Source organism: Pieris brassicae, chromosome 6 (assembly GCF_905147105.1).
Source record: "Pieris brassicae chromosome 6, ilPieBrab1.1, whole genome shotgun sequence".
Classification (NCBI taxonomy): Eukaryota; Metazoa; Arthropoda; class Insecta; order Lepidoptera; family Pieridae; genus Pieris; species Pieris brassicae.
In genome coordinates, this window is record NC_059670.1 from 9,293,485 (window position 1) to 9,308,170 (window position 14,686).

Sequence of the window (14,686 nt, forward strand, 5' to 3'; positions counted from 1 at the left end):
CTTACAATCAGAGGTTCCGCAAACAATGTATATATTTGACAGTCGTAACATTAAAGGATTGTGTAATTGAAAAACACTGTAGCAAATTAAAGTCATATTTTTATTTTCATAATAAAGAAAACACTCGTCTTGAGAATTTCCCTATCATATACATCATACAAAAGATGTCGATTAAACTAAATCACTTGTTGCAAAGGCAAGCCTGGGTCGGGGTCGGCCCTTTGAGCTGTCAATGCTTCGGCGATCGGAAACCGAGAAAGCCTCTTCCATTACATACATTCACTTAAGAAACAGACATACGCCTCCCGAGCTGACAGTGCCGGCGAACATACGCGATCATGATTAAAAAAACATTGTAAATACGTAAAAAGCGTCTCTCAAAAGTAAAAAAGACGAGAATGTAATAAATAACTAAGTAAAGAAATAATTTACTACTTTACACCTAAATAATGTATTGCAACACGCTGAGGAGCTCCAGAACCGCGAAGTAATTTCAGTTGGTAATCTCGATGAGTTTGTGATTTATCTTTGGTTAACTGACCAAGTCGAGGGTCGGTTCCACAACTCCCGGCCATATTTCATAAGTACTTACATAAGTTACAGATCTACGAAGCTAATTAAAAGCAAATAGAGAACGTCAACCGAATCGCAGGCTACACCGAGTCTGAATCGAGAGGATATCGCCAATATTAGGGTGGACCTGTCAATTTCTACTAAAACAAAAGCTTTTGAATACTTGAAATCAGCATCGAAACGCGACACTACAAACCATCACAGCTCAGCCACGTTAAACGCAATAAGGGACCCGGGTGATAACATATTTGGGAATTGAAAGGTTTTAGTTGAAAGTGATTTTCGTATACCCTTGGGGAATAAAAAAATCGCCCACTAAGGATTCGTGCGTCGGCGCAGACAGTACCTCGAGGCCGAGAACTTGCTCGTCACAGCAAGTCGCCCAGGCACACACGCCCTCGTGTTACGCGCAACCGTAGACCGGTCCATTTATAGTTCATCATGTTTGAATCGATTTGATTATCTGACTAGAGGAGGGGAGGGCAAGAAACTAACTCGTTACGCGTGCGCGTAGTACACGTTTCGTTATCACCCGGCGCCATTAACTCATAAATGCTGACATGTCGGCATAACGCTTATCACAATATATAAAAATATATTAAAGAAGCTTACACTAGAACTACGCGAACGCATCTGTATGCATTTGCCACCACACTTGCCACGACAGACAATTTTTTTTACTTTTATATTTTTTCTTTGTGCGGCAGCGTATGCCTGCGAAATTCATAGCGGTTAAGTCTCGAAGGAAAGAATATTAAGCGCCCGTCGCTTCGTGGTAAACCGATTTGTACTGACCGACCGCAACATTACTTCCTCGGAGATTCGGAGATAGTAAATAATACTCGTTCGTTTAAAAAAACCAATGGAAAGTTGAATATTGTGTCGAAATCGCCAGAAAAACTTGCAGAAGCGTATCTCCCTAAACATGTGCATTCTTAACATTAGGATTAAATAGCTCAAATGTTAAGCCTTAGTTACTACTATATTGTTATTTTTGCTGTGTAGCTTACATTAGGCTTTTGATAAATAGTAGAATAATTGTTTTTTTTTTCAAGAACGATTTTGCCGCGTTATTTAAAAATACATCTATGAATTTTCACTTAAGATTCTCTATGATGTAACAGCTACCTCTTCAACTTTCATCTGGAAAGGAATAATTATTTAATTAAAAATAATTATACACAAATATAGACCCGACGCAATAGTAAGTCACTATATTTTTCCAAAATAAGAATAAACGCTAAAGTAGGTGATTAAAGTTTTATTTATTTTGTTTACCTAATTTATTATAATAATTATATATATATTTAATATACAAAGCCATATCGAGTCTGGTGAACAGAGTCTTCATCGTTGTTAAGTAAATGAAAAAAAAATCAACAACGTCCAGAAAAACGTGACGAAATGGATCTGCTTAATACTTAACAAAAAATTTAGACGTTTCTATCTAACGCACGTAAGTCATCTGAAAAGATGACCGGAATATTTGAATATATCTTACTTAAATAATAATAGAGTTATATCTATGAGACATAAATATTAGTTAAGATTAGTTTAATCCGAAATACTGTTAAATCTACAGAATTATTAAGCCATTAATGCCTATGTAGAAAAATATATTATCTTAACACTTAATTTTGTGATAGATTATTTTTGCGCCCGGGTCAAGTTTTTGTATGGGATTTGAAACATCTAGTAATATTCTGGCAAGGAATAAAATTGAAAAATAATGCAATTTTAACATTCATGAGACAAAAGTAAATAATTTTATTGCATATGTAAAACGTACCTCTAGCCCCAACAATGATGGACTTCCGTTTAATGTCCTGCGCAGGCGCAGGCCGCACCACACCTCCGCCGGGCAAATGCCCGCCGCCAGCGCGGATAGGTTTGGCTGGAGACAAATAACAGATTATATGAATATTCACTGTATATACACGGTATTATAATGTACTAAGTAACGTATATTGTCCATTTAAAACATCAATAGACATAGACTCGTCTGAAACTATACAATCTAAAAATAATAACAAAATAAAAAACTATATTAAAAAATTTAATAAATCAATGGCGCTACAAACTTTTAGGTCTGGCCTCAGATTTCTGTATCTGTTTCATGATCGTTTGTAAATTGAATAGGCAAGTAGGTGAGCAGCCTTCTGTGCCTGACACACACCGTCGACTTTTTGCGTCTAAGGCAAGCCGATTTCGTCACGATGTTTTCCTTCAGCGTTCGAGCTAATGTTAAATGTGCACATAAAAAGAAAATGGATTGGTGCACAGCCGGGGATCGAACCTACGACCTCACGGGTGAGAGTCGCACGTTGAAGGCACTAGGCCAACACTGCTCTAAAAAACAATATAACTGTTGAATAAAATCACAAAATTACACAGTTCAGTCCGGCTTATGTCGTAAATAATTATTTATAAAATCTTGTCTTCATACCAATTTGTGCTTGCACGCCCCTTCGCGCGAGGTTCTTGGCACGTACGGCTTCCTTGATTCTGTCCACCTCGAACTGGTATCTCTTACGGTCACGCATAGCGCCTTCTTTAGCCTCCTGTTTAACAATAATAATTTTGGTATATATAATGTTTTTGATAAGATTGGTATGTAATGTAAAACGGCAAATTAATTGGCGAGATCAAAAAAAAAATTCAAGTTTTTCCCCACCGTGCAAAATCTGACCAAGTAACTTAGTGATATTTTAACTTAATTCTTTTAACAAGACAAATGACAGATAAAAATCCATACATTTTGAAAAAGTATCAAAATGTCAGGTTCGTCATAGTTTATAATTTTTAATTCTGTTCGACGTCGACTGTCCAGTTTAAATTTTCAGAACACTATTGAAAGAAAATCAGATTATCTGATCTGTATATAATAAATTAAATAAAACTATATTTATTAAGGGCAAAGGTCAAACACCAATAGATAAATAAACAAACAAAAAATAACTCAAGTAAATTCATAAAATCTTAGACAAAATATATGTAAAAAGCAATCTTTATATTTACCTTGAGCGCGGTCTCGAGCGCCTTGACCCTCTCCATGGTGGCTCGGAGCCTCTTCTCCAGCTTGGGCAATTCGCAGCGCAAGTCGGCGTTGTCGCGCACCAACTGCTTGTGCACCTTGGTGAGTTGTTCTAGGTTGTTCTCCAAGAACGAGATCTTCTGTTTCTGAGCCAAGGATCCTCCCTCTTCCTCCGCACCTTCTTCTGAGTTTGTGGATTTCTTTATCCTTGCCTGTAATTTATGATGGTTATTTATCAATAACACTTCCAGAAGCGAGATTGTTTGATAATAATTAAATGGCAACAATTCATATAAAAAAATCCTAAAAAAATATAGTTAATCGCTTAGGAAACAGTATAAGTGTAAGAAAAATGACAAAGATACATAGACAAATAAATTAATCATTTTTTAAATAAATATACATTACCTGCAAGTCTTGAACGAATAGTTTCCGTAGGTTGTGCAAAGTCTGCAACTCCTTAGCCACGGTGTCTTCCAAGCCCTTGAGATCGGCGCGAGCTTGTTCGCGACGTTCCACGCTTTGACTATAGAAATATCACTTATTACATATTTTAATGAATAAAATATAACTACATGTATCTACGTTGTTAGAATGGCGTTTTACCTGTAAAGTGAGTTATCCTGCACGCACCCATCCATATATCAGGATTCGCTTTAGGCCATTAGACAATGCCACTCCCGGCAGAATGATTATGAATGGGATACGTGCGGAATAAAATGATAACTTAAAAATATAAAAAGCGAGGTGTCACAAGACCTTGCACTACATTTGTACTTAATATCTAAGATCATAAAATTATCACATTTCAATTAAATCCAGATATTTTGTATTATCTTCTAGATTTAATTTTAAACCGTAAACTGCACGGTTCACGACATTGAGGCAATCACTCTTCGGCAGTCGAGTGCTAAGGATGTGGAAGGAAAAAATAAATGCACAATAATCGGGTAAAATTAAATGGGAATGGTCATGCATCAAAATAAATGCCAATGTAAATGCAATGATGACGTCATGTACCCTAAATGCCTACACGGCTACAGCCATTAATACTTTCAAATACTATGCAACACTACAAAATAATCTTTGGTTTATATGGTCACCGTAAGTGGTAGAAAAATATTTATTAAAAAATATTCTACTATCTGTACATTATATTTACAATTTATTTACATTTTGTCCATAAATTTTGTGCTACCACTACCAGATTAGAAATTTAACAACGATTTAAACACGACTAATCAAAATTCATGCTAAGTACATGCGACGAAATGCCGGTGGATTTTTTAACACCACTTTATTACTTATAAATTTTACTCAAAGAAAACGGTTTCAATGCTTTAATAATAAAAATGTCATAAAATTGTTTTAAAAAGATATTCTTTATAAAGTAATTGGGTTTTTTTTTCAGAATTTGCTGTTTATTGATTTACCGACGATTAACGATACTATTCTCAAATACTAAATAGTTATTTTTGTGTCTTTTAAAGTAATGTTTTTCTTACTTTCTAAAGTTTCCTTTGAGTATTTTTTTTCCGTTGATAAAGATTTTTCTATTATATGGTGTTAAACTACCACCCTGCATAACTACAATAAGCTTTTAACAACAAATTAGACTAGATTCCGAATTCGAGCGAAGCATGGCCACCTTACGCAAGTTAACCTAATTTATTGCATATTTGTAAGGCGACCGCTGATACAACATGGATCTCTTATATACGCATAAATGTCAGTAGAAAATGTTGCTTTTTAAAAAAACGGGTAGTGTCAATGTTAGAATGTGTATCTGTGGCAGTGTATTTCTGTGCCCTATACATTTTATTTTAATCAATTTGAGGGAATTTACTTTGCACAGACTAGTTTATTCGCTTCTAACTTGACAAGCTGTAGAACACTTAAAAAGAAATGTTTTAAATTAAAAAATTTAAAAAATTATGATACGCAATTTATCATAAATTTTACGGCTCTGAGTTTATTAATGTAATGATATTGGTTTATAGAATGTTACGGTAAGAGATCCATGAAAGCAAGCAAAGCTTAAACCAAAACAACAATTTGCGGGTATCTATGGGTGAGGAGGATCATAGTAACGGATATGAGCAGATGCAGCTGGAGTGGGTGGATGTTGCAGGTGTGACGGGGGATTTTGGATATTGCCGAGAGCGACTTTTCCTCCCTCGCGGCCTTCTCTATGCCTAAATCGTATTTCTCCACTATATCTCGGAAGTCGTCTTTGATCATCATCAGGTTGGCGACTTCCTTTTCCGCTTTATCTAGATGTCGTTTGGGTGATCGTGAGACTAACATGAGCTCTTTGAGTTTGGCGGACTTGTCCGTCTCCTCGCGCTTCAGCTTGTCGTAATCGTCTTGGAGCTGCTGCCTGGCCAGGCTCAACTCCTGGTGGGTACTGGGGACAAATGAATCAATATTAATTATGTTAAATTACGATTCATGTAAACCGTAAAATAGTAAAAATATCAAATATATAGTGAATCGTTGACAAAGTATAATGTCATAAGGAGGATAATCTCTGATGTTGCTGAAAACTATATTTCAGTATAAGACAAATATCTAGCTATTATTTACCGACTTTAAAAAGCCGGAAGACAAGATATTTAATTCGCCGCATATGTGTTGTTGCATCTGAATAAACATAGCATAGACATATTCACATGTATATTATGTGAATAAAGTTTTGTAAAGATAAATTTCACAAATGATTGAGTAACGAAGTTTCGTCTGGATTACTTACTCCTTGAGGTCCTGGTGCTGTCTCTGCAAAGCAGCCAGCTCGTCCCGAAGGGCTGCGAGTTGCGAGGCGTGTGAAGCCCGCAGCTGTTCCAACTGAGCTTCCAGCGCAGCGCGGACTTGTGTGTCGGCGCGTTGTTCTGCCGCTGCCAGCTGGACGCGCTCTGCCGCCTGGTATTAACATACACACGTACTTTATTTCAGTACATACATACTTTTACACCATTATTAAAAAAAACTCAATCAGTGTAATTGCGTTGTTTCAGCTGACCATTTGTCTCTGCATCACAGCTTAAACACAATTTGACAGAAAAAGAGATAAAAGCACTTAGATACACGGTGCTAATAAATATTTTACTTTAATATGATTTTAGATGAAATTAAATAACATTTAAGAATGTTAATGCAAGAATAATTTTATAATCATTTTCTAATATATTTTATTATAGTCAAAACGAGATTGCTCATGTGTCTCTTTCTATCAAATTGTGTTATTAATTTTATGTAAAGATACAGACAGTGTTTTACGTAAAGCAATGAAATTGAAACAATTTACTATAATAAATAATAATGAGATATTATATGACTAAACACAAGAGAGTTTCTTCATAACTTTAAAAGTACACACACAGACTTCCTTTTTTTTAAATCATCCAACTAAAAACAATACAGTACATTGTTGAACATAACCTAAAAATTTAAGAAGTAAAAAAAACTCTAAGTTACATTAAGTCCAACTACCACATTAGTTACTATACCTGTAAACGCGCACACTCTTCTCTCAAAGCATCTGCAGCCTCCTCCAACTGTCTCTTCTTGTTCTCTGCTTCCCGCATAGACTCAGCTAGAGATGCGCATCTTGCCTCGTGCTGAGATATCAGCAGTCGGCACTCACCAAGTGTTCGCTCGTACTCTTCAATCTATAATTGGTAATAATAAAACCATTAAAAAACCAATACATTTTTGACACACAAGAGTGATACTTCACCCTGAGTACCGATTGTCTTTGTAACCAGCTTGTACAAATGATTACCTATAAATATTATATACTATTTCTATTTTAGTTATCTTTACATTATTAAATTTTTTAACATTAAATGCGAACGATATTTTTTTTTCTTGATACATGTGTATTGTCTATATTTACACGATAATCAAACTTCATCGCGCTAATTATAATTTCAATCGACGAAATTATAAAATTTGATTGGTCATATGCATCAATCAATAGAAAATATACCTTCTAGATTTCAGATATAAAAATATAAATTAAGGTGCAGAATAATAGACGAAACATTTCTTTTTTATTACAAATTCAAAATCTCCATTCTCGCTCCTTTATTATGTGCGCAGTGCGTTCAGCCAAGTACAAATTACATCGTCAAAACATTAACATCCACCACATATAGTAAAGTTAATAAATTATTCACTATATGATTACTGAAAATCATAACCAAGAAAGGAGATATACGATTATTGCACATAATAAATAACATACCCAATGGACTTGAATCCAGGTCACGTAAACAAAAAAAAACAAATTAGTGGATATTGCAACACTGACCTTCTGATTGGCGTCGATATTCGCCGTTTCGAGTGAATGGCATCGTTGCACAATATTCTTCACTTCACTCTTCATCTTGCTAATATGGAGACGTGCAACTGTGAACTCCTCTTCAAGCTTTCCGACTGTATCCACGTTCAACTTGAAATCCAACTCCGAACCACCCACGGCAGCTCCGATCTCCGACAAGTCTCGTAGAAGATTCGTAAGAAGCTCGGCGATGCGTTTGCGTTGATGGGCAGACAGGTCGCGTAGCTGCTGAAGTTCACCTGTTGCGGTTGTGAGGGCACTCTATAACAGAATTATTATTGTGAAAGTAAAAATTGTAAGAAGTCATATTGGCCATAAAAGAGGACAAACAAGCGGTAGACAGTAACATAAAATAATAATAATCAAGCGATAAAATGTCTGACACATACATCTCTTCACGAACGACGTTGAAACCATTAGGCCAATACTATTCTTATAGTATGCATATATGTATCTCATATACTATAGTACTTATGTTTACTTGAAAGAATTCTCAAATCAGAAAACAACGGCAATCTTTAGGACAATGTAAGCAACCCTGGTCACATAAAATTACCGTAACTATTACCATAACTGTTAGAAAAACATATTTTATAGACTACATTATTCCAAATTTAATAAACTCGTTACCAGCTACACTTCTACTTCTATTCTTTAAATTGCATGATATATTATATCATTAAATTTAAAAAAAATATTACTTAATCAAACAATTATAAATTATGCATAACAAAAATTATGCTAATCAGACATTATCGTCATTTAATACATATTCGAATATAAGAACTCATCCTGTATGTGAATGAGAATTCTCGACAAGAACAGGTTTCTTGCATCGGCTATCTATGGCGCGTCAATGTTTCAATTGGTTTATGACGTTTTACGTGCAATTTTAATGGTTTGATTGTTATAATGTTGTAGTTTGTATGTCACTGCCTTCGTATATATGTTAATGATTTAAATATGTTCGACGTCCTGGTGGACAGAAAAACTGTGTACAGTTTGTGATTCCACCACACCAACTTCCTTTATATTAATATAATTTATACAATAAATAAATAAAATAAAATATTGAATAAGTTTTGATGAGGGTAATCCATAAAATTTAAACTCGGCCGATTGTCCCAACTAGTTACTTTTTTGGAACTATAAAATTTTGAATTTGATTACCTTTTTGCCAATTATATTCAAATTATAAAAAAGAGCATTAACCCATAAGGGATTCATGTAACATATCTACAATCTTATTTTATTACTGTTCTTGTCTTGTGTTGTATATCTGCTGGTACTTATTTAAGGAATAAAGCATTATTATTATTACTACATTATTAAATCATTGTTATTGCTTAAGTACAAAACTAATTTATACCTGTTTTGCCTGTAGCTCTTCCGAAAGCTGATCACATTCGCGGCTCTTGCTGTCTACCTCTTGCGACTTCTGGTCGTAGTTCACTGCCAGCTCTTCCAGGGCCTGAAGGACCTCCTTCACTTCTTCCTTGGAAGCCTCGTTCTCTTGTTGGCTTCGGTTCATGTCTCCTTGCAGAGTTTCGTAATCGCGTCTACAAAGGATACATACTTAGTTATTTAAAAGATGTGAAAATGAATCTGGATAAGTTGGAAATGTTTTAGCCGGTCTCGTAAAGCTTTAAGAGTAGCAACGACAGCATTGTTGGCTTGGTGTTTCAAGCAAACAGTATGCTGTTGGTTATATGTAACCAAAGATTCTGCCAAAACTATGGTTTTTTGGGTTGATAAAAAACTAATATAAAACAAACAAAACAGTATTGTGTTGAAAATATGCTAGATTCGATAGAGAACTTCCACTTCAACAACTAATAAAAAATCTCAACGATAGAATTCTTTTTTAAGAGCTTCCTTTCCAAATATTCAATATCAGTTATCGGGTATCAAAAATATCAATAGAATAATAGACAATAATGATTTATCAATACAAATATTGAGCATAGATAATAAAAATTATCAATATGCTTCAAATAAAAGTGAAATTGGAAGTGTCCGATTAAATTTATAACAATAAAGAAAATTGAGTAACACAACCATGTGCAGTCACATGTAAAATTATAATTATTTTATCTAATTAGTGCATAGAAAGTGCGTAAATTATGTTTTGTGTTATATATTATTTCAATGCTATCGCTTTGAGCGACTACATTTTTAAAAATTGTAAACTACAAACATTTTTTTTCAATAAACATCATATTTTTTGACCAATGTCGCACACAATTCTTGCTCAGTTTAAAAAATAATACAGTAGACCTTATATCGAAACATCTGTAATATCAATTCTATTATACTTTTAACAAAGCTTTGGTCGTGTGATGGACTAAAACATTTTTGCGAACGTCGATTGAGCATTAAAATAAATGTAAAACTTTCAATATTGACATTTGTTCGTTATTATTATTTGAGTATAAACTAGTAAGGAGTTAACATTGGCTCAGCTACTTTACTGATTAAAAATACGCAGTTACGCAGTCAAAATTATATGGTTCGCACTGTGCGCACGTGTACCTATTTTTACTTTACGACGTAAGGTATACGTATTGTTTTCTCATATATTACAAATACCTTTGTATAGTAATCTAAAGACCTTTTTTATGTGGTTCTGGAAACAAATACAATTTTATTTTGTTCAACATTGCGAAATACCTACGTCTCGTCTAACATCCAACTTAAATCTGCTTTCAAACCATTTTATCTGTTTGAAGTCTGACATATTAGACAGTGCTCAAGTCGAGGTTGTGACTTGAGATACGATTCTCCACTCCATACCTTGTAGTATATATGCTAACCGCTTGTGTATATTATCAAATATCTCTGTGTGTGTTGTCTTTATTGTGACGTCATCTTTGTTTAAGGTAACTCTGCTTAGATTAAATTCAATCTATCAAATCTATCCTCACCATGTTAAAACTTAGAACACGACATTGGAGGAATTATGATTAAGTCTTCATTAAAAATAAAGTGAAATGAAGTGAGATACGAATTATAATATACATACCAGTATTATTAATGTGATATTTAATGATACATATTTTTTAAGTAAAATGTACGTAATAATCATAACAAAAAATATTGAACACACAAACACGGACTCTAATTTTCTGAATATGTCAAAAATTGAATTGACATACGGGAATCTTACTTAGCGTTAAGTCTCTAAAACTTCCCTACCTTGTGCAAGCGATCAGCTCTTCTTGCTCCATGATTTGCTCCTTTAGCTTTTCAATCATCTGTGTGTGCTGGTTGATTTCTTCATCTTTATCATCCAGTTGTTGATACAGTGCTTCAAGCTTGCCCTGCATAGCTGCATCTTCCACAACACTGGCTACAGCTACTGGCACAGGCTAAAAGAGATATTCAATTTTTACAAGCCATTTTTCAGAGGGTCAGCAATTTTTTAAAGTATCTTTTTAATACAAATACACACAAAACTGATTCAATGAATATAATGATATCAATATTAGGTACCTATATTGTAACAATCTGACTCACTGTTTTATTGGTATTTAAAACTGAGGCACAATCTACAAATCTCTACAAATAACTGTACCTTATTACAATGACACAGCTTACAACATCCAAAGCAGTGGTTCACAAATAACCCGGAGTTTAGAACCTCTAGATATGATAATTGTCAATGAAACAGCTGATGCAGAAATGTTTTTACCTCTGTGTGATCTTACACTTATGCACCTAATGAGTTTATTATTAAAAATTGTACTTATTTTCTATATATAATTTCATATTTTTAATATAACTGGCTATAACTTTGTATTATGGCAATAAAAAATTCTATGAGAAAAAATAGTAGTATACTGTTTACAATTTTAAATGATTATGCTTTAAATAAAATAAATTTTATTAGATATTTATCTAATAATAATGATACAGATATATATTTTTTATTATGTTATTAGAAGAAACTTACTGGCACAGGAGGTTTCTCTTCAATGAAGGATGTAACTGGCGTTGCAGCATCAATTTCAACCAGGTTGACCTGCTCTTCAGGCCGCACTGTTTCACCAGATCTCCATCTACTGATTTCAGCCTCCAGTTTCTCAACCTTACATAAAGTAAAGATGTTTTTATTAATAAAATCGACCATATATTGGCTTTAAAGCTATTGACAAATTTCTACTGCAAAAAAGTTGGGATGACTTTATTTAAGATTTCTACCTTTCCTTTAAGCCGTCCCACTTTCTCCTTCTCCCTTTCATAGCGCCGTTTCCATTCTTCAGCTGTGAGTTCTTCATTGACACAAACAACATTCTTGACAGTTTTCGCCCTGAAATAATAATCAATATAAAGTGTGTTTTCAAGGAATGTGATAAAAATATGTGTTTTTTATAAAGTATTACCTTTTACCAAAGTCCAGAGTACTTTTAGTTTCACTTTCGTTGAATGATGCCGGAGAGCAACAAATGACAATGGTTGTACGAGCATTACCACCAAGAGATTCTTGCAAGATACGTGTCAGTTTTGAATCTCTGTAGGGAATGTGGGACTTATTACCATCAGCTAGAGCCGATATGACATTACCCAAGGCTGACAGAGACTTATTAATATTCTTTGCTTCATCGAGCACCGTACCTTCGGCACCAGTTTTAGACACCTGAAATATCACGAGTTAGTTAATAGTAAATAGAGATATTATAAAGAATAATTCACCATTTAGTAATAACATACCTTTTCTGAACCAGCCAAGTCCACAAGATATAGTTTTCCTGATAATTTCTTTTGATTTTCTAAATTTTCTTGTTTTACATTAATCAGGAACACTGAATGAGATCTAGATGAATGTTCATTCATATCTGTAAATATGTTTGAGTCAATATTTGTCCAAAAGTGTAGGTTCAGAACTACTCTTACATTAAATCTTAAACTTACTTGTAACAGCAATATGTCTATTAGATTTGCCTTCCTCTATAACTTCAAACACTTCTTCTGGACTTGAAACAAATCGTTCAGTAGCACCTTTTACAAATGGAACTCTATTCTTATCTTCATGCACACTTAGGTTTACCTTTGAAACTGCAAAATATATTATATGAATAGTTGGTGAGGCCAATGAAATTTAAACAAATGCCACAAAAATAAATTTACCATCTAATAAGTCTCTGATTTTGTCCATATAGATTTCAAAATATGAAACTTTTATATGGAATTCAAGATTTTCTTCCATTGCATAAATATGATTGAATATGTCATTGACTATCCTTGGAATGATACCCTGTTTACCTGGGTCTCCTGTAAATCAAAATTATAAGTTAAAACTTAAATACTTTATAACATAGGTTTTCACTCAATTAACTATGTACAATGCCAAAAACAGACCTATGACACCCTCCATTGTATGTGTTTTTCCAGAGCTGGTCTGACCATAGGCAAATATGGTACCATTGTATCCAGCAAGAACATCTGATACAATGCTTTTTGCTGCTTCATTATAGACTTTCTCTTGTGTTGCATTGGGCTTAAATACTTTGTCAAACAGATATACTTTACCCTAAAAGGAAAATTAATTTAATAAGAAATATTTCCTGAAAGGTGTAATTTTAGAATTTTATTTTTATATATAATAAAATAATTATTGTGAATGTATGAATTATTTATCAATAAAGATTAATGTTGTATTGACTAATGTTTGGAAATTTATCACATAAAATAAACTTTCTTGGCTGAAAGAACTGAAATAATGCATTTCTAAAATATACTAATAAAGAAAATGAGATTTTATCATATAGACAAAAAAATTACGCCAAGGATTTTTTTTATTTGAAATTACTAAGTTTGTTTACATTTAAACAACAAGTAAATAAAGAAAACCGTATGAGACCTGCATAATTCCTTAAGAATTTGCAGGTCAAGGTCGAAAAACTATTTGTATTGATTTTAGTTAGAAAAGGATTCTTTAAATTCTGTTGCGTAAACTTTGTCATGATTCTTCTAATTTTCACTATTGCAATCATAGTCAACGAAGCGTAATAAAAAAGAAAGGCCATTTCGTAGCAGGTGAACACCAGCCATAATGTATTAGTCATCACGATCTAAATTGGGGCGATGATAGAGGAAGTTAATATTGGTTTTAAAACTCAGGGTTTACTTACCCCTATTGAAATACAATTATCGTCAGGTCCTGAAGGAAATTTCACAATAAATTTTGAACCAGCTTTTTCTTCGGAGTCATTGAGTGGCCGAAATCGGCATACGACTCTAATGCTGTCTTCAGCAGCTATTTCGCGGTCTGCTGCCATATTTTACAATAATTAAGCTTACACTAAAAATCGTCTATGAAATTACAAAAAATAAAATATTAACTGGAACATAAAACCGTGCATGAAGAACTACAAAGTTAAAATTTGTCACTGGGATATCTTCATGACAGCAGTATCAAAATGTCGGCCATATTCTCTGAAGAAGAAAGGCCCGAAATCAACGTTCTATTGGTGGGTGTAATAGTTATGCCAACATAATGACGAGATCGATTCGTGCTGCCAACCTTTAAATAATTGTGGATTAAGAATGCGTTCAACTCCTCTAATCATTCACTGTCATGTTAGTGTAGAAACTATAGTGTTATTGAAAGAATATGATATATTTATAAATTGTATGATTATATATAAGATATACTTACTAAAGAATTGAATTTTTAGATTCAGATTTGTAATTTTTTATTATCAGGTTTGTGTACGAATTCTTAGTTGACAGCTGTA

The 14,686-nt window shown here is 33.6% G+C and overlaps 1 protein-coding gene across 1 annotated transcript; it reads right to left on the reverse strand.

Annotated features, from left to right (window-relative positions):
* Nucleotides 1-81: 81 nt before the first annotated feature.
* Nucleotides 82-14,398, reverse strand: LOC123710578 (kinesin heavy chain). Its single transcript, XM_045662570.1, has 19 exons — nucleotides 14,081-14,398; nucleotides 13,308-13,479; nucleotides 13,077-13,220; nucleotides 12,861-13,004; nucleotides 12,660-12,784; nucleotides 12,332-12,585; nucleotides 12,150-12,258; nucleotides 11,902-12,036; nucleotides 11,145-11,317; nucleotides 9,319-9,508; nucleotides 7,920-8,210; nucleotides 7,114-7,275; nucleotides 6,360-6,526; nucleotides 5,913-6,014; nucleotides 4,016-4,133; nucleotides 3,592-3,819; nucleotides 3,020-3,134; nucleotides 2,363-2,467; nucleotides 82-1,716 (listed from the first exon to the last, which is right to left on the reverse strand). The coding sequence occupies exons 1-19, from the start codon at nucleotides 14,225-14,227 to the stop codon at nucleotides 1,706-1,708; spliced, it is 2,892 nt and encodes a 963-aa protein (XP_045518526.1). The 5' UTR covers nucleotides 14,228-14,398; the 3' UTR covers nucleotides 82-1,705.
* Nucleotides 14,399-14,686: the final 288 nt, after the last annotated feature.